The 20,946-nt window shown below is 36.8% G+C and overlaps 1 protein-coding gene and 1 long non-coding RNA gene across 5 annotated transcripts; one reads left to right on the top strand and one right to left on the bottom strand.

Annotated features, from left to right (window-relative positions):
• Positions 1-10,502: 10,502 nt before the first annotated feature.
• Positions 10,503-16,587, top strand: LOC107475214 (uncharacterized). Of its 4 annotated transcripts, XM_021135658.2 has the most exons (6): positions 10,503-10,796; positions 11,165-11,454; positions 12,827-12,897; positions 13,341-13,384; positions 13,474-13,568; positions 13,693-16,587. In XM_021135658.2, exon 6 carries the CDS (start codon positions 13,748-13,750, stop codon positions 16,412-16,414), a length of 2,667 nt encoding a protein of 888 aa, XP_020991317.1. In that variant the 5' UTR covers positions 10,503-10,796; positions 11,165-11,454; positions 12,827-12,897; positions 13,341-13,384; positions 13,474-13,568; positions 13,693-13,747; the 3' UTR covers positions 16,415-16,587. The 4 variants fall into 4 exon arrangements, with proteins under 4 accessions (XP_020991317.1, XP_052113317.1, XP_020991321.1 ...); XM_052257357.1 differs by having other exon boundaries at positions 13,341-13,543; XM_021135662.2 differs by lacking the exon at positions 11,165-11,454.
• A 1,231-nt stretch (positions 16,588-17,818) lies between these two features.
• Positions 17,819-20,445, bottom strand: LOC127744822 (uncharacterized). The gene is made up of 3 exons (XR_008005942.1): positions 20,163-20,445; positions 19,405-19,841; positions 17,819-18,377 (listed from the first exon to the last, which is right to left on the bottom strand). It is a non-coding gene; the product is annotated as an uncharacterized LOC127744822 (long non-coding RNA).
• Positions 20,446-20,946: the final 501 nt, after the last annotated feature.

Genomic DNA, 20,946 nt, shown 5'->3' on the forward strand with positions numbered 1-20,946 from the left:
CTGTGACGAGCTTCAAACTCCTGAAGGCTGGGCGTTAGTGACAGACGCAAAAGAATCAATGGATTCTATTCCAACCTGATTGAGAACCGACAGATGATTAGCCGTGCTGTGACAGAGCATAGGAACGTTTTCACTGAGAGGATGGGAAGTAGCCATTGACAACGGTGACACCCTACATAGAGCTTGCCATGGAAGGAACCTTGCGTGTGGAAAAGGATTTCAAGGAAGAGTTAAGGTTCAGAGGACAAAGCATCTCCAAAACTCCAACATATTTCTCATTACTGCACAACAAGTAACGCTTTTATTCTCCATTATTAAAGTAATAATTATTTATTTTATACCCTTTTCTTTATTAAAATACAAGGCTAAAGAATCCTATTGGTATCCTGACTAAGACAAATAAAATAAACATAGCTTGCTTCAATCCAACAATCTCCGTGGGATTCGACCCTTACTCACGTAAGGTATTACTTGGACGACCCAGTGCACTTGCTGGTTAGTTGTGCGGATTACAAATTCGTGCACCAAGTATGCACTACCTTGGTCAAGTTAGTCACAAACTCTAAGGTGTTCCTTTGCATATCCGCTTGTCCTTGAAGTAGCAAGGTAAGAGAATCATCTATTGGGGCTTGGGGTGAGTAGGAAGGTTCATTATTTTGGAGAGAGTATTCATGGTCGGAAGGTGGTTCCTCTTGATAAAATTGTGGAGATGGTATGTATTGAGGTGGTTCTTGGGAGTAATCTTGATAGGGTAGTAGTGATTCTAAGGGTTCTTGCTCATGATGGTCATAAAAGTATGGTATGGATGGTTGGTTGTATGATGGATATGGATCATAGGAAGGTGCTTGGTATGGAGAGGCTTGTGAGTATGGTTGGAAGTTATGTTGTAGGTGTGATTCAGAAGCATATGGTGGTGGTTCTTGAAAGTCACAAGGTGATTCACCATAGCCCTTGGGTTGATATGCATCATAGAATGGCTCTTCTTCATAGTGCATTGGTGGAGGTTGTTGCCATGAAGGTTGATCATATGCATATAGCTCCCCCCACCTTTGGTTGTCCCATCCTTGATACACATCTTCATTGAAGTTCTCATCACCTACAACATAATTGTAATCACACTCATAGCCAAAATGAGAATTCATGGTGGAAAGAGAAAATAAAATTCTACACTAGCAAATGAAGCAAAAGCAAGATATTTACACTATTCACATATGTATAATAACCAATAACATAACACCATTGCAAATCCCCGGCAACGGCGCCATTTTGACGAGTGGATTTTTGACGGTTTAGAATTTCACTAATGAAATCTCGTTGTAAAGTATAGTTTCTAAACCAAGCAATAATCCTTTCATACAAAAATTTGTTTGTCACAAGTACAAACCCCTAAAATTAATAACCGAAGTATTTAAACCTCGGGTCGTTCTCCCTAGGATTTACAATAAAGTGTCTTGTTATTGGTTTGAGTTATTTTGGGGTTTTGGATAAGAGGCATGGAAGTAAATGGCAATGAAAATAAACTAACAACTATAAAAGACTCTTGGCAAGGTATGAAAATTAGAAGTCCTATCCTAGTTATCCTTCTCAATTGTGATGAGAATTGTTCATTTCTACCACTTAATTAACCCTTACTAGATAAAGGGAAGTCAAGTGGATGAATCAATTTGATTCCTCAAGTCCTAATCAACTCCTCAAGGAATGACTAGCTTTAGAGACATTCAAACCAATTAGCAACTTCTAATTATCAATCAACAAAGGAATTAGATAACTCAAGAGTCACCAATTACTCTACCTAAGCCAAGAGGAGCAAAACCTACACTAAAACCCAACCAAGCATTTCATCAAACACTTGGAAGGCATAAAAGAAAAGCATAGTAAATTGACAACAAGAATAGAATCTAACAACAATTATTGCAAAGAATTAACAACAACAATCAAAGAAATCATAACTATCATGAATTACCTCAAATTGCATTATTGAAAGGAAACTAAGGAACAACAATCTATCCAAAACAAAATGAAGAATTACAATTATGAAAGTACATAACTAGAAAGAGAGAGATGAGAAGATTGAGGATTGATAAAGGAAAATTGAATCAAAGCATGAATTAAACCTAGATATAAGAAGAGAGATTAACCTAAACCTAATCCTAATTCTAGAGAGAAGTGAGAGTTTCTCTCTCTAGAAACTAAAACTAAACTAAAACTCTAATGATCTCCTCATTAGTCTATGGGTGTGAATGTATATCAATCCCCTTCAATCCTTGGCTCTTATGTGCATTTTGGCGCCAAATTTGGTTGCTGAAAACCTTCCAAAATCGCCAGGCACGTGTTGCAATAAAAGAATCACGTGCGGACTACGACGCGTGCGCGCACGGTACGCGTGCGCGTCCCTGGCTAATTCTGCGATGTGCGCGCGAGCGCCTTGTGCGCGTACGCGTGCTTGGCCGAGATCAACTCTTTGGCTTTTTGTGCTTCTCTCCACTTGCATGCTTCCTTCCTTGCTTCCTTTGATCCATGCCTAGCCTATTTCAATCCTGGAATTACTAGCAAACACATCAAGGCATCTTATGGAATCAAAGAGAAATTAGAATTCATCAAAATAAGGCTTAAAAAGCATGTTTCTACACTTAAGCACGAATATGGGAGAGATAACAAAACCATGCTAATTTCTAGGCTAAATGTGACAAAAGCTTATCAAGATACTCTAAATTCGATACAAAACAAACCGTCAAATTGGGGTTTGTCAGGGCCCGGTCCAACACGTTAGTGTTTTTTGCCCAACTTTGGGCCAAACCTTTTAAATTAGTGTCCGATTTTTAACTTTAATTATTTTCCTAAGTTTTCTACAGTTTTTATCATTCTCGCACAGTATCGAACATATTTTAAGCCGGTACTGCCGGTTAATTTAAGCCGGTATTGCCGGTTAATTTACCGGTATGCATTTTTACGCAATTTTCCAAAGAAAATTACATTTTCCAACTCAGAAAAATCTACTGAGTCCAAATATCATATTTAAATTTTCTAATTAACATTTGAAATTTTTAGAACCTATTTTGAATTATTAATTTATTATTTTTACGTTATTTAATCGTTAATTATTTTCACTTCTTACACTTATAAACTAAGAACCAAATTTTTCAACCATACAATTCACTGAATAAGACCCAAAATGACAGTGCCATTGTAATTCCAACCAAGAATGAATGACAGTGTTACTACAATTTCAACCAACAATGTCGAAATAGTCTTGCATTTAGTGCTATTAGATTTCATCCCTGCTCTATCCTTTGCCATCAACAACTCCATGGATTCCAACTTCTCTTCTAATCTCTTAACTTGGTCCACCAATTCATTAGAACTAACATCTTTAGCATGGGAAGATGTCACATATTCATTCAGCCAAGTAAAGAATTTACAGTGAGGAGTTCTGGTCTGCAATAATAGATGAACTTGCTAACACAAGAAAGAAAGAAAGAAAGAAAGAAAGAAAGAAAGAAATAAAGAAAGTGAAATTGGAGAATATCCCACTTCAATATGTTTTACCTTAAAATAGGCGCACCTGAAGAAGAGTTTCTTTGGATTGTCTATGGTGCTTGATTCAAACAGTATGGCATATGTTCCATAGTTACATGCAGGTATTGTAAATTTTTCTTCCTACTGTTTGCAGCTTTCCGGAAGCTACTGATCGAGCCCAACATCGCACTTGAATCCTCACTTTGTGCATCGGCACCCATCTCGGTTTTGCTTCGTGAGTAGCAACCATCTTTTTCAGTCATGACTTGCATATAGTAATCCTCAAATGTAGCTCCACCAAATATTTGAACTCTAATTTGGAGAAGATTCAATCCAGCCTTGATGACGCCGTTTTTGAAATTGGGAGGATTGGTCTCAATTTGGAGGAGGACAATATCCATGTGGCAAAGAAAATGACATGTCATCGCTCCACCTTCTCCCATCCGGTTGCAGGGTCCGCTGTAAGCAGTTTCGTATGTGGTTGGGATCCGGTGGATCAATTTCATATCTTCAAGGGGCGCTTTGCCCTTCGTTCTAATGGTTAGGGACCAGATTGAGCATTTACTAAAAAAAATGACATGTGGCAACCAAATTCAATTTAGAGTTATTGTGTAATTTTGTTTTATATTTTTTTTGTTATAAAAAACTTAGAAAAGACATAGACAAATTTTATTTTTAAAAAAGTTTAAGTAATCGTTTATTATTAATTTTAATAGAGAAATAATATTAAAAAAATATTTTTGAAATGTTAAAAACTCAAAATATTATATGCATACTAAAATCAATCATCAAATTAATTACCGTATATTTGTGTAATAAATGTGTCATATATCTAAAAGAAAACTTGAAAACATTGATACATCTATCTATAGAAGAAGAAAATTACTATTTGTACCCATAAAACATCGGTTTCACATAATAGAATGATCTAAACACAAAAGAATTACCTACAAATTCCAAATTACCCTTATCATCATCTGCATCATCATCATCATCATCATCATCATCATCATCATCACACACACACACACACTCTCTCTCTCTCTCTCTCTCTCTCTCTCTCTCTCTCTCTCTCTCTCCCTCCCTCCCTCCCAAGGCCACAAATTCAATCCACAAGGTGCAAGTTGATGCGTGAGCATCTTTCGTATCTTTTTCTAGTGAATTTACATTTAATTTATTGAGTTTAATAAAGAATTATTATCTTTTAGCCAATATGGATGCTACTTTGAGTCTTTTGTAATTTTGTTTATTTTATGTAGCATTCGGCTCGATTTGATAGAGTTACTGCAGTACAAGAACAAAAGGAGATAGCAGCGAGGAGCGACGCGTACGCGTGATCTGGAGCTTTCCATGGCGACGCGTGCGCGCGACAGACGGGTACGCGTGATTTGAAGAATTGCACAGCGACGCGTGCGAGTGACCGACGCATCCGCGTGACTTACGAAAAAGACCATCGACGCGTACGCATGACTGACGCAAACGCGTGACATGCGCCACGTGTAGAAAACGCAAAAAACACTGGGGGTGATTTCTGGGCCCCATTTTAGCACCCAAGTTAGGCGCGGATCCAGTGAAGTCAAGTGGTCCCCACGTTACAAGACGTGGAGTAGTTAGTTAATTCTGATTTAAATTCAAATTTAAATTTGAAAATAGGAAAAGATATTATTTTAATTTTAGAAATTAGATTTTAAATTAATTAGGATTAGTTATAAAAAGGAGAGACTTCTCTTCTGTTGGACATTCCATTAGGGGAATTCCATTAGGGAATTCTATACAAATTTACATTCCACATTCCATGAGCAACTAATCCTCCCATTGTTAAGGTTAGAAGCTCTGTCTATTTGTATGGATTGATTCATTTGCTCTTTCTATTTTAATTTATGTTTTGGATTTATATTTAAGAATTATTTTCGTTCTTTATCTTATGAATTTGGGTGGAACGGAAGTATGATGCTCTTTCTATTTGAGTTCTTGTATAACTTGGAAAAGCTCTATACTTAAACAACAGCTTGAAAATAAATTCTCCTAAATTTTAATGATCTGAATTTAACAGGATACGTGACATGTAATCTTTTTATTTCTTGGGTAATTAGAATTTTTGTGGCATATAAACTAGAAATTGATTATCACCCTCTAATTGGAATTAATTGACCAAGGAATTGGCAGTTAATGAATTTTAGAGGAGACTAGGAAGGTCTAAGGAATTAGGGTCTAGTCACATATGGTTTGCCATAAATTAAATTCTACATAATTAAAATAGTTAGTAAGAAAAGTAAATCCGGAAAAATAGATAACTCTGAAACCTTAACCATCTTCTCCATATTTTATTCCCAACTTATTTATTTTTCCTTTTGATATTTTGAGTTCGAATTTAAACCTTTTGAATATCTCAAAACCCTTTTTTGCTTGTCTAACTAAGTCTATCAAACACTATTGTTGCTTAATTCATCAATCCTCGTGGGATCGACCTTTACTCACGTAAGGTATTACTTGGTACGACCCGGTGCACTTTCCGGTTAGTTTGTGGGTTATAAAATACCGCACCACAAGTCTACCATTTTGTCTCTGTTCTTTTTCTCATTCTGCAACAACAACAACAGCACCAACAACAATGATGAAGGGGTAACAGAAACAAAAAATGAGAGAAGAGATGAAGAATTTGAAGGGTACCATGGCAAAACTAGGTGTTAAAATTATCGGTGATGGTCCTCAGCAAAATTTTTGCCCTCTGGTTCTCCAGTGACAACAACCACCCGTGGATGAAATTCTCCTCCAACCTTCTTGTGAAGCCATGGAGTCCAGTCCTCGTTGGAGACCACGTCCTCGCACTCTGCAACGTCGGCTTGTCATGGCTGGTGAAGGTCCCGCGATGATGCTGATGGTTGGTGAATTGAAGTCGCTATAGATGATGGAGGTCGTGCGACAGTGCTTCAAGGAGTCTAGCAAGTTCAAGATTTTTGGACACAGAGATAGGGTTTGCTTCTCGGCGAAACAGATCGAGAGTGACAAAGGGAGAGAGATCGAAGGCCTTGGGAGGTGGAAGAGAAGGTGTAAGAAAAATAAAAAAAGGGAGAGAGAGAGAGAGAGAGAGAGAGAGAGAGAGGATGATGGTAAAAGTGGTGATGATAAAAGTAATTTGAGGTTTTTATGTGATTTTTTAATATTTAGGTAATTTTATTATGCGAAACCTGTATTTTATGGGTACAAATCTTCTTCTATGGATAGATGTGTCGGCGTATTTTGTTAGAAATTCTAGGATTTCTCAAACCCAAGACTATCCATGTCAAATCATTATTGAGAAAGAAATATTTGGATGTAGAAGCGTACTAGAATTTATAAGCATGATTAAAAGAGTTTGGTTCTTTGATCTTACTCAACTATAGCCTTTTGTATCCCTGATAGTGCTAAATTGTAACTCTTCTAATGGGAAAAGAGCTATAGAGGCACCTTTGATGTATTAAGGGCTGAAATTCTGAATCACTATTTATATTTGAGTGTGGCACCTATTAAAATCTAAAGCTCAAATAAAATAGTATCTTTGATTTTATTTTCATTTAATTCCAAATCAAAAGTAACTATGACTTATTCAATTCAGCATTTATGGCAATAAATGAGATCACTATTATATAAGTCATTTAATGTGAAATAACTTAATTTGTAATTAATATATATATATATATATATAAGGATTTCAGCAGCTATAAAAGGATGTGCAATCATTCACATTCTCCACATATATTTCATATATTTTTCTCTCTCGTTTTTCTCATGAAAAGAAGGCAAAAAATGGCCAGTAAAAGCTTATACATATTGTGTGTGTTTATCCCAATTGTCGTATGAGAAATGGCAATAATGGGGTGATATTTGAGTGTGAGAATCCGATACTCTTGCGCACTCAGTGTGTAAGTTCGTTGTCCGAGTTGAAAAGTTTGATATTGAGGAACTTTGGTGGCACATGAACGAGGGAGGTCGAAAGGGTGAGGTATAGGTTGCTAGCACCGTTGGGTAATGGAATTTTCCGGTTTTGACTATTTTGGCTTATGGGGGACGAACGTGTGTGACTCATGTTTGACATCCATGGAAGAATCATGGCAAAACAAGAGATGGAGCTGTCTGCTGAGGTTGGAGATGTTGGTGGTGGTGGTTCTATACACTCGACCTATGTACAGAATGACCGACCTCTCGCACCACCACCCATTCATGTCACCATTCCAGTGGAAGACATGGAGGGGGATGAGGAAGACTTCGACGAAGAGTACGTTGCCGATAGTGCCGATAGTGATTTCTCTGAAGGGGACAATGAGGAGGAGTTTGTACCGGAGACGCCCGCTGAGACAGCGGTACGCCATGTTTTACCTCCCCCAAGAATCGGCTGCTCTCCATTGAACTAGCACTTCACCCGATCAACCTGGTGAAATTGGACGGTGTTGAAGCAGACAAGGTGAATGACTGACATCCATGTCCCCTACTCTTCCTCCCCGAAGAACCAAGGGGGGCACAGAGCCTGCAGAGCAAGGTCATTGTACGCCGTCCAGATAAACTGAACCAACAGTTATAATAGAGAATGTATAAATATTTGATATCCCAAAAGGTTAATAATGTTCAAAACCTAATAATTCAGTAAGTGCGTACTAACTTATGATTTACATGAAAAACGAAATTTAAGTAAACCACTAAATTAAAAAAGAGGTGGTGTCAACTGTGGTACTAACCTCGTCGAATCGTAATCGGTCTATTTCCACTCTCCAGTGCAGAACCCTCCTCTCATGCTGGTCTCTGCTCTGTTGCTGCAATCTTATCAATCTGACACAAATTAACAGAATAACAACAGTTTATTATGCAGAAAAACAGGAAAATGTTACAAATTGATAACACAGTAAATTCATAAACAGTTGTTATCTCGTAGTCATAGAATACATGAAAATCCCTCGCTCTGGTGGATACTACTGGGGAAACTTCTGGTATATCTAGGAGATCAAGAGTGGAGTACAGCCACGATGTTCGTGACGCCTCGGTGTGCTATCGAGCACAGTGACTGGTACGTTCAGGCCAGCACAACCGAGCCCCAAGACAATGCCCGGCACCACCCAAAGTTTTGAAGCAGCGACAGCCAACGTAGATGGAGCAAGTTGTTCGACTTTTCCGTCATCGATAGCCTCTGATCAGTAACATGATGTAACATCTAGCATACTGTCGGAGGGTCTCTAGTTGTCTGTCGGAGACATCTGGTGGACATTGTCCCGCAGCCATATAAGCTTCGACGAGAACGACTCCTTCCTCTGTACTGCCTGCTGTGGAACCACCAGAGGCCTGTCACCGAGTATCCGCTCCACCATCTCCCACGTCTCCGTGCAGTACCACCTGTAGAAGTCACGGAAGCACCTCCAACCGGGTCCCCGTGTGCGCGTAGCCCGAGGTGGTATGTCACGTCCTGCAGGGTGATGGTGGCCTCACCTCACGGGAGATGGAACGTGTAGGTCTCCGGATGCCATCGCTCCACAAATGCCGTAATCAGGGAATTGTCGAATGTGAAATCCTTGAGAGGCACCATGTCGCTGAATACGGCCTCCCTCAAATATCGGAAGATGGCGTTGGGTGGAGGAAGGGTATGATTCACTCATCGAGAAAGGAGAAGGCGAGGCCTCTATACACAATTATTAAAAAATAAATAACTGGATAGGTCCATCCACGTAACAAATTGTCTTCATTATTCTATACATAACCCTAACAGAATCTTACATGTATGTACTAGCTGGATTTATGCCGACACGACATTATCTGTGACTATGTACTTTCTTAACTAATACACATTTTCTCATTTCGTTACATGGATTACAAACATTTAATAAAGTTATTAATAATGTAACCAACAAAGTCTTACTAACTTAATATTCTAATTATCAACCTTCGCTAGTTACTAACTAAATTAATAATTATGTAGTAACAACCTAATACAAGAAAAATAAACTAGAGTTCCAAATTTCAATCAATGACCTATTCCTAGTGATACAAACCGTATTCTAGTTCTTGGCAAGTGTCCTAACCATAGCTATATATATACATATATATTTATACGGGATTACATAAAAGTTAAGATAACAAAACTAACCTCAGAGTCCTATGCCCCCGGCGTAATGTCAAGTCTCATTCAGTTGGTTGATGTCCCGATCACTACCTCCTACTACTACTTCTTCTTCTTCTCCTTTTTCTTCATCTTTTTTTTCATTATCGTAATCGTCACCACCACCATACCACCACATCCATCTCCCCATCCTCCTCCTCTTCCTCCTCCTCCTCCTTCTGCTGTTTCTTTTTTATTTGAATTTCTTTGATCTCCTCCTTCTTTTTTTCTTTTTCCTCCATCATCATTATCGTCATCACCAATATTTTGCTAACATCTTTATTGATTCTGATTCTCTGTGGTGATCGAATGAACCGAAAATATTATCAAAACGAAACCATTGTATAATACCAAATGAACTGAAAATGGTTTATTATATAAATTTGAATTAAAAAATACGTGCGTCTCGAATGAACCGAAAATATTATCAAAATGAAACCATTATATAATACCAAATGAACTGAACATTGTCCATTATATAAATTCGAATTCGATGATGATGATAGAGGAGAAGGATGAAAATGAAGGAGGAGATGAAATTCTAATCGGAGGAGAAAGAAAAAGAGGAAGAGATATTATTGATGTGACTGTAATGAAATTAAAAAATAATAAAAAAGGAGAAGAAGAAGAAGACATAGTATTTAGAGTAGAGAAAAAGAAGTAGAATAAATTTAAAAGAAGAAGAAGAAGGAAAAGTGTAAAAAAAAGAAGAAAAGAAAAAAATAAAAAGCATAACTGAAATTACTTGAATAAATTTAGATGTAAAATTGTTTGGAGAAGTAGAAATTACTTTTAAGAAATCAATAATTTTTTAACATTTTCAAATTTCGTGATAGAGATGGTCCTCTTTATCAAATTTTATATATTAAGATGTCTCTACCTCTGTACCTCGCTCATCGCTATTGCACGGTCACCGCCTCATCTCCGCGCCTCTCGCCGGCTCCTCTGCCTTGTATGTGCGCCCTTAGTCTCTGCTCGCCTCTGCTTCCGCGTCCCTGCGTACCTCTGCTCGCCTCCGTCTGTGTCGTCTCAGCCGTCTTGGCCCCGCCGTAGCTTGTCTTCTCTGCCTCGTCTGCCTCTGCAGTGTGCTTCGCGGTGGCTCGCTTCTCTGCCTCCGCCTTTTCTGCCGTGACTTTGCTTCTGCTTCTGCAGTGTACAGGTGAGTTTTTATTTTTATTTTTAGTTATTCTATATTAATTTTTAGTAATTGATTGTTGCTGTTTTAATGTAGGTTTAGAATAGATAAATTGATGCTAATTGGATTTGTATAGAATGGAACTTGAATGCAAATTGAGTTAAGCGAGCATTGATTTATACCATGGGATTGGCTCAAGTTGGTTCTGGTTGGCTCTCTTTTGATGTTAGCGTTGTGACTAAGGAATCATTGAACTATTGGTTTTGTTGCACTTAGTTAGCTAGATTCAGGATGGGACTTCTGTTCTTCCTCCTTCCTCTTTATTTCATCTCAATCACTGTGTTTTTGTGTTTCCTCTTTATTTCTCTGGTCCTCACTTGGTATTTGTCTAGCCTTGCCGTCGCCGGAGCCCGGAGCCTTGCGCCAGCCTTGAGCCTTTTCCCTGTTGCTGCTCACAGAGTGTGGTCCTCTTGCCACTGCCGCCACAGCTTACTCTCGCCGTCGACATTGCCACCAATTCTGCACGCCGTTTCGCCATGTTCTATGCCGTCCTGCCTTGCTCATCTTCTGCCTAGCCTTCAATCCTTTCCTGTTGCCGTACCTCTACTCCCCACGAGGAGGATGAAGTCAGCCCTCCTGACCGCTGCTGACAAGCTCAACTGTCTCTTCCGCACTGCCTTAGGTCTCACTCATTGTGATATTGTTGTCTACTTGATTGTCATAATATATATAAAGGTGTTGCGACTTATGTGGTGTTTAGTTTATAGATGGCAGATTGTCTTGACGTATGTGCGTCTCTGATATGTGTTTTTCCTGGTCTTTCTCTGGTTTTTCTTAACCTGCTAAGTGTTCTTCTTGGTTTGCATGATTTTCATGGAGAACTTGAGTGCTTTGCAAGCCTTTGTTTGTTCTTGAACCTTGAGAAAGCTAAGACTAGATACATACTAACAAGATCAATCCAAAGAAGGTTACTTGTAATAAGTCACTAAATCCTAATAAACGTTATGGTAATTGATTTATATGTCTATCTACTCTTCACAACAATGGCATAATAAGCTTCTATCTATAGATTTTAATTTTTTTTAATAGTACTTTGAAGCATTTTCACTCAACTTACTGCTAATCTTGTAGGACTAGGAGTTGTTGCAGCTTCTTGAAACTACAAATCTTAAGCAGACATGTGTTGCTTCTCTGAAAATTCACAATTCAGATTAAGATTTATGTGAAGAAGACAAGAATTCAAGAAAAATATTTTGAAGAACTTATATATTCCAATTCTGATTTAGTATTCATTATTTGTTCTAGCTGTATAATTGAGTTGATTTGTTTCACGAGTTCTTTATTTTGTTGTTTTGGCATCAGAGTTAAAAACATACTTTCCCTTCATATCTCTGGGGAGTTTCTCTGAAATTGTTTTAAGTCTTAAGCTCTTGTGTTCTTGTTCTTAAGTCAAAGGTGAACATCTTTCATTCTTTCTTTATGATGTCAAAGCAAAAAGAAACTATGCTAATTGTGAGAAAACTTGTTGCTGATGAATGAAATTTTTTCACCCCTTTTCTGGTTTACAATTTTTCTTTTTCGTATTTCTTTTCTGCTTTAAAACTAAATTGATCACTCATCAGTTTAGTTAAATGAGTCAAAAGTTCTCAGTTTGAACTTTGAATCATTGGGTAAAAGTTTAGAACATGGTGTGGTTAAGAGTCATTGAGTTCAAGCAAATGGTTATGTTTTTATCTTCTTTGCTATGTATTTGGCGTAATTGATCTTTGTATATCCCTTGAAGGGATTCAACCTTTAATAGCATGTGGGAGGCATTTCTGAACTATTCAATCATTTCACTTCTTTTTTTTTTTTTTAAATTTTTTATTATATTAGAACAATAAAGGGACAAAAAGAAAAAAGAATAGGTCTTTGCTTTTAAGTAGCAGTAGGTGAACCAAAATCTATTGTACAGTTGGATTTATCTTAACCATGTGGTGGAAGGTGGAAACTAAAGATAAAATAAAAAATTATTTAAGATGGTAGCTGATTGTTTTATTTACACTTGTTTGTAGGTAGGAAGGGTGATATTATGCGATAAAAAGCTTCAGGAGCTGCTTGGATGTGAAAGCATCTCTGCTATAAGGTACATGATTCTACCTATCTTGTATCTAATTTTGTTGCCAGGATTAATTAAAGGGCAAAGGGATAGCCCGGTGCACAAGCATCCCACGTTAACGCAGGGTTCGGGGAAGGGCTGCACCCAAAGAGTGTAATGTACGCAGTCTAACGTGATAATTACATCAATGACTGTTTCCATGGCTTGAATCCGTGACCTTGTGATCACACCGAGATTTTATTGTTTGGGGGATTTTAGATTATGGAGGATATATACGAGAGGTGGATCAAGAGAAAGTACAAATAATGCAAGTCATGTAATTTATCATATAAAATATTGCTTATGCTTTGTTGCTTTGTCTCTCTCAACACTGTGTTATGTAGCTTTTGCTTTGTTGCTTCATTTTCCTTTTTACCCCTTTGCTACTGAAATATAAAATATTACTCACTCATCTTGCTTTGGTGTTGCAGCTGCCACTCTGCAAGTTCCTGACCACCAACCAGTGACGGCAAAGGTCCCCTCTCCTTCTCAGCCTCTCCGGTTCACATTCCATGCTTCTGACAAGGTAAGATATTACTCACTCATCTTGCTTTGGTGTTGCAGCTGCCACTCCACCAGTTCCTGACCACCAACCAGTGACGGCAAAGGTCCCCTCTCTTTCTCAGTCTCTCCGGTACATACTCCATGCTTCTGACAAGGTAAGATATCTTCTTACCTCCTGTACTTTTTCACCCATAACACCATTTCTATTCTGGATTTTGCTGTCATGTATTATTCCTATGCTTTGTGGCAGAAATGATCAAGTTTCTTCTTAATTGGCAGCATTCAGTGCAGACGATGAATAATTTGAAAATTGATTCATGAATAATAATCAACAATGGAGTTATCACAGGAATGGAGGTCCTTCTTCCCAATCGGAACACCTGGTGGCGCCCCTCTTCTCCTTTCTGAACCAACCACCACCACTTTAGGCCCCCTCAAATTCAACCCTGACACTAACTCCCTCAATCCTCTCTTCTCCTTTTCTGTCTTCCCCTCTCTCCTTCACCTTCCTCCCATTCTCTCACCCTCCCGTTTTCTCTCTTCCCATTCCCTCCTCCCTTCAACTGCTTCTTCTCTCTCCTCCTTCGCCCAAAACAATGCCATTTCCCCGTCCTCCTATTTCCTTACTAACCGCCTCCACCTCCTCACTTATCCAGATCGCAAAACTGCCATTGTTTTCTTCCCCACTGGGCCGAACGATGACAAAATCGGGTTTTTCATGCTCTCCGTCACAGACTCCAAGTTGCAAGTCCACCTTGACGGAAACGATGATATTTTCCGTGCGGAGATGGGATCCTCCTCTGCTCACCATATACTGAAAATTTTGGTGAACCCTATTCTTGAACCTCCTCCCTATTCGGGTAATGATTCCTCTTCTCCTGTTATTGGGTATTTGTCGGCTTGTACTCTCTATTCTGTGCACTGGTTCATTGTGAAGCATAGTTCTATTTTCGATAGGCCTGTTATGTTATATGTGAGCGGTAAAGTTTTCAAGAGTTCTTCCGTTGTTCATGCTTGTTGGAGCCCTCATATATTGGAAGAGAGTGTGGTGTTGTTAGAAAGTGGTCAATTGTTCTTGTTTGATTTGGAGTCTCATTATCATGGTTTGAGTACTTCTTTTAAGGGGACTAGGTTGAAAGTTCTGTGGAATGATTCGGGTTATTGTAGTGATTGTGTGTGGGTGAGCTGTGAATTTAGTTGGCATCCTCGGATTTTGGTGGTTGCTCGCTCTGATGCTGTTTTCTTAGTTGACTTGAGATCCAAGGAATGTAACGTGAGTTGCCTAATGAAGATTGATATGTTCCGTATGTATGCTCCAAGCGAAATCGAGCAGTTTCTTGCCTTGTCAAAGGCAGGTCCTAACCATTTCTTCTGCGCAGTGGCTTCTAGCAGTCTTTTACTTCTCATTGATGTGAGGAAGCCTATGATGCCAGTGTTACAATGGATGCATAATATTGATGAGCCTTGTTATGTAACTGTGCTAAGCTTGTCTACCTTGAGGTCCAACTCAAGGGAAGATGGTTTCAAGTTGGCTTCTGAGTCTGGATATTGCATTATACTGGGATCATTTTGGAATTGTGAGTTTAATCTCTTCTGTTATGGACCTGAATTGCCATTCCGAAAAGGATATATTGCTTCGAAGCTTTCAAATATTAACAAAGCATTCTGTGCCTGGGAGCTTCCGTCTGATATTGATTTATCTGGCTGCAAGTGTCATTGTGGAGATTGTCTCTTAAGGGAAGAGCTGTCAAAGGATGCTCTTCCTGAATGGATTGATTGCCAGCTGAAGAAAGAGATTGTCTTGGGTTTTGGAATTTTAAGCAATGACCTGGCTGCCTTACTTTGTGAACCAGATGAAAATGGTGGATTTACACTGATAAGGCTGTTGTCATCTGGAAAGTTTGAATTGCAAAGATATCATGCTTGTCGGGCTCCAACTAGGAACTTAGATCATTGCCACAAAGAAGAATTATGGCTGGACAAACACTTGCATCCCTTCAGTGAGGAGGAATACAAATTTCCAAAAAGATTTCATCACCTAAAATTGGCTTACCTTCAGGCATATGTTAGTGATAGTCTTTCTAAATTGCTACACAGGAAACTAGAAAAGAGTCACATGCAAACTCGACAGAAGGAATCTTCTGCGAGTAAAGTGCATGAGTTTTTGTGTGAGAAATTAAATGCTTGTCGGTTTGGTCGGTTAAGATCATCTGCTGCAACTGCTGCTGTCTTTAAAGATATAAAACCACCAACAAGCCTTCATGAAGTTGCTTTAAGGAGACTTTGGGCTGACTTGCCTATGGAGGTGTTGCAATTGGCATTTTTAAATTATTCTCAGTGTCCGCAAGTTGTAAACAAGCATAAGATAGCTTTAGATTTCTTAGCTTTACCTGACCTTCCTCAGTTGCCTCCATTCTTCTTACGGAAATCTTCACACCACGACAATGATGACATTGTGGGTCCAGTTAGGCCATTTCCATTTCTACTTGTGCTAAATGAATTTTACAACGGGTGCTCAACTTTGGAAGATGACGAGTTTTCTATAGAAGCAGAGCTTGGCCTCAAGTACAATGAAGTAATGAAGGTGGCTAGTAACATAACTGTTTCAACTGATTGCTCTACGGAGATATCTCTTTCTGATGATCAAGAGGAAGCTTGGGATGGTTCCTTGAAACGAAAATCTTTTTTTTCATATCGGCCAATGGCATTCAATTGCTCTGCCAAAGATTTTGTTACAGGGAACTCTGTTTATAGTGATGAAATTTATGATACATTTATATTCCATGTCCGGAAGTCCAGGGAGCAGACAAAGCCTCTTGGACAAGAGGTATTTGATGATCATTGCCCTGTTGAGTTGAGTCTTCATGCTCCATTAGAAATCTCTGAACCTCAAGGTTTAAAAGCATATAATCTACTGAAGAAACATATGTCAAAATGGGAACAACATTTTGATTTGTATAAGGAGTTTTGTATCCAATCTAGATTTGAAAGTGGTAGTTAACAGGTGTTCCTTCATTTTTTGTCCTTGTCCCCATAGATAAACGTAAATGAGTTTTATCCTCTGAAAAATATGCTCTTGGCTGATTCTTCGGGAAAATATCAAATATGCGATGCATTGTATATACCTTTTTCCCTTTTTGGGTGTTGAAGCAAGTTTGAGGTCAGCTTTCATAATTTTCTTGGTACAATCAGGCGGATCTTTTTAGTACTTTAACACATCTAGTGATTCTTAATCTGCCATACCATAACTTAGCTATGGGCTATCTTTTAGCTCCTCATATTTTACTAACAGATACTAGAATTCAATAACATATTTGACTTTTGTAAAGTGCATTTTCAAAATCGAGGACGGTGAGGCAGGGGTCTGCTGGAGAGTTGGGTTGGAGCTTGGTTTGTGTTAGAGGAAATGAAATCCGAAAATGTTAAATTGTCAGGCTATAACATAAACCAACTTAGTTTATGGTTGACAATTTTGTCAACTAAAATGACTCATTCATATATCTAGATTTACAGGTACTAGATAGAGCTTTATTTAAACCGAGAAAACAGACAAATTTGCAAGGCGATGGTTTTGAACTATATACATTATATATAAAGCATAATATTTGAGTATTAACTTTTCAAGATTGGGCATATTTGAAAAGTCAGGAGTTTGTGTCAAGTGTTGAGAATGACTAAGATTGAGTATTTTTAGCTGCTTCATCATCTGCAAGAATTTAAAGGTGAAAAAATTAAAGAACCTGAAAAATATAGATGTAAACATGTGATATTTCATTTAAATTATTCTTACAAATTTGTAAACAGGTGTGCTTTTCTTTTCTTTTTAGATAAAATAACAATTCCATAAAGGTGAGAAAAAACAGACAAAAAAAAAAAAAAATGGTGGTGGATTAGATTTCTCCTATAGAAAAGCAAAAACACAAAACAAAGACCTTTATAAAAAAAGAAAGCAAAGCTGTCCAATCTCTCAACATGTCCAAAATGATCATGAGTTTTACTCCAAATAAATGCTAAGCATTGTTTTTTTCTCTTGTTCTTGAAGTTTTTTGATTGATGTTTTTTCAACTACAAAATGTAAATGAAACTCAAATAGCTTTGGAACGTTCAAAGCAAGTCCCTCAATAGCTTTCGCTCCCTATAGATTATAGGAACCAAAAAGTAAAATTATATTAACGGTAGCTTAAAGAGCATTAAATAATTTATAAAACTCAAATAACAGAAACTACAAACAGGTGGACTGATCAAGATTCAGGACCTTGTTTGTAAATATATTTGAAAAGGGTGAAACAGATATTTTCACCATATATCACTGTTACATGAATTTAAAAAACATACTTGAAATTCTTACCATGTCTTTTGATAATACATTAAGCACTTCCTCTGGATTCCACAATCTACTCCGTTTCTTAGGTTTTGTTGGCAAACTCTTGCGAATAATTTCTCTTCCCATGTCTCGCAGCAAACCATGCATGCCAAGTTTCCTCTTAGTGTTCACAGTAATAAGGCATCTTTTCATAAGAACATTTATTTCAATTTCAGCAAAATGCCCACAACCATTTAGTATATTAATTACATCATTTGTGTCCATTCCAATAAAGAAAAATGCTGCATCAAGAAATATTTCTCTATACCTATCATCACTTAGACCATCAAAACTTATCTTAATTAAGCTTCTTCTGTACATCGTTGTTTGGAATAGTTGAGTTTCTTCAAAACACTCCTCCATTCATATACTTTCCTAATAAACAAATGGGACCCAATCACCTCAAGAGCCAGTGGCAATCTCTCACAATATGAAACAACTTCCTTAGCAAATAAAGCAAACTCTTCTTTCAGACATGGTTCTTTGAATGCATGCCAGCTAAAAATTTCAATGGATTCTTTGTCATTCAACAAACAGTTCCTTCATGTCTAGCATATGAGTAACATGTTCAACAATGTTCTTGATATCGTCACTTTCATTCCTGCACGGTAGGCACTAGAGATTATACACACAGTAAATAAGATTTACAATTTTCTCAAATTGTTATAGTTTCTAGTTACTTTGTAGGTATAATGTTGCTTAAAGTAAATAAATACATGCAAATTAGATAAAATTAAGTTGAATTATATACAAGTAAGAATTTCGTATGCTTTTTCATAGGAATGAATTAAAGAAAATGAATTTTAGTATGCATTTGCTAACTTTAGATTTTAAACAAACATGCACAAAAAATTTACATCTTTAAGCACCTTTTGAAGATAGGAGGGGAATAGAAAAATGCTCAAAATACCAAGTGATCCGTTAGCTATAACCAAGATCAATCACATCTTTATACAAATATTTATATGTAAATTTAATGACTAATTATGTATATATAGCATTTTGGTAGAGAGAATCTTAGACACTATATAAATAATTATAGATTTACGATGTATATTTTTGTGATTAAATTTTTATTATTTCAAAAAATATTTTTCTATTCATATTCATAATTATGTATTTTAATTTATTTTATAATATTTATTAATCGCTACTGTTATTTATTTGAGTCCGCGGGTCTCATTCTCATTATATAGAAAGCATCAAACATAATTTAAACGCAGAATAGTAAAATGCTATAAAGATCAGAGATCTGCAGTGTCTCCTTTATAGTCCTTATTATGCAGAATTTAATCTTCATTGAGTGGAAAAGTTTAGACTATTAATCAGAGATGGCTTGAGCAAGATTTATTTTATTCTCCCATTAAAGCGCTACTTAATAGCATCCTAAAATAGTAGCAGTTAATTTGGTGCAAAATAGTAGCAACACTCCAAGATAAACTTAAAGGTAGTAACTGATAGCATACATAGAGTATAGGAGTCAAATAGAAAACATATATTAATCAGGTCCATGAAGTGCAATTTTGCTTTAAAAGCTCTATCAAATTCAGCCTGCAAGATAACATGGACATAAATAAATTTTATATTTCAAAATAATGTTTATAGATACTTAGACTATTAGCACTTACTTTTTCATCTCCACCATGAACAGTGAAATTTGCATCTGCTACCATATTATCACCAGAAACAATACCTTCACCTTGTTGCTCTCTGGTTTGGTCAACTTGTTAAGCATATATGAGATAAACTGGTCTTCTTCATTGTGAATCCTAACCCAGCAACAACAATCTGCACTTTGTCACCAGCTTCAAGGTTTGATATTACTTTCTGCCATTCCTCATCTCTAAGTGAAGCCAGTGTATCTCCATCGTAGACATAAGAGATGGTCTTCGTGTGATTTATGATAAACAGATTTTCGACAATAGGGCCTTGTGATGGTACATTGTTTGGGGAAGAAGAATAGACTATTCATAACAACATTGTCTTTAACTTCCACCCATTCACTTGAGGGACATGGAAAGTTACAAAAGAATCTTCACCAACGAATGTTAACCAATCAGGATTCCTATTGCCAGGAAGAAAACAATCTCGAGTTACTCTGGCACTAAATTTCTGCATGGAAGAGTGCTGCCAGCAACTTTTGTGATTTGTAGCCATCAAGTAGCCATTAATGATGATTCTAATGGTGTGAGATTTCATCCAATGACTCACTTTTTTTGCTGGTTACATGCTGGCCAGAATTTAATAAAGTTGCTGGCCCCTAGACTTTTCCTTTTGGATAATGGAAACATTCTTTAGTTTTGGAATTTTAAGTGTTATGCCTAAATCTCATACAGTTTAGTTTTAATCAGGTGAACAAGTTGATAGAATAAATAGAGAGACAAACCTACAAATATTCTCTCTAAGTACCTCTGTGACTGAACAATTCATTTCCTTTTGGATTAAAATTGAATTCAAGAAATTTTCTGATTCAATGATGTCACCTTCACTAAAACAACCATGTATTGATGAGGTACTCCCACTTGAGATATTTGATGCACCTGATGTTGCTACAATTTCATTGCATTTTGTGACATTAAAAGTATTATGGATCTAGATAAAAATGCATCTCGATAACATCAAAACCAATAAACAAAAAATGCTATTGATTGCATAAAAAATGATGCAATAATTTTAAACCACTAGAGGAAAGATCTTTTTTTTGAGTTATCTTTTTTTAAAAGATCTTATGAAAAAGTAAAAGTAATTTTATGTTTGGATATCTCATACAAAAATATCTTTTTATTTATCAATTATATTTGGGTATAACAATATAAAAGTACTTTTTTGTTTATTTATTACATGAAAAACATCTTTTTTTAAAAGAAAAAAAAATCTTTTAAAAAAAGATGTAAATTATAGCTTCTCAAAAAAAGATCTTTTTTTAATTTTTCTAGTGCTTTTACTTTTACTACTAAAAATTTGCCAAACACGCTAAAAAATAAAAAAAGATTTTTTTTTCATTAAAAAAAGATATTTTTTATCAGAATAATGGCGTCCAAACAAGCACAAATAGTACTAGGAAAAGTATAGGTGAACAATGAAAATATTAAACAATGTAAACAATAGATATATCGGATGTTCATTTTATTAGTGTACGGATGGTTATTTTAATATTAAAATTTAGAAGG

This window comes from Arachis duranensis, chromosome 2 (assembly GCF_000817695.3).
Source record: "Arachis duranensis cultivar V14167 chromosome 2, aradu.V14167.gnm2.J7QH, whole genome shotgun sequence".
Taxonomy (NCBI): Eukaryota; Viridiplantae; Streptophyta; class Magnoliopsida; order Fabales; family Fabaceae; genus Arachis; species Arachis duranensis.

Excerpts from the sequence above, each read along its gene's own strand:
- LOC107475214 (XM_052257357.1), top strand. The coding sequence starts at position 13,748 with ATGGAGTTATCACAGGAATGGAGGTCCTTCTTCCCAATCGGAACACCT.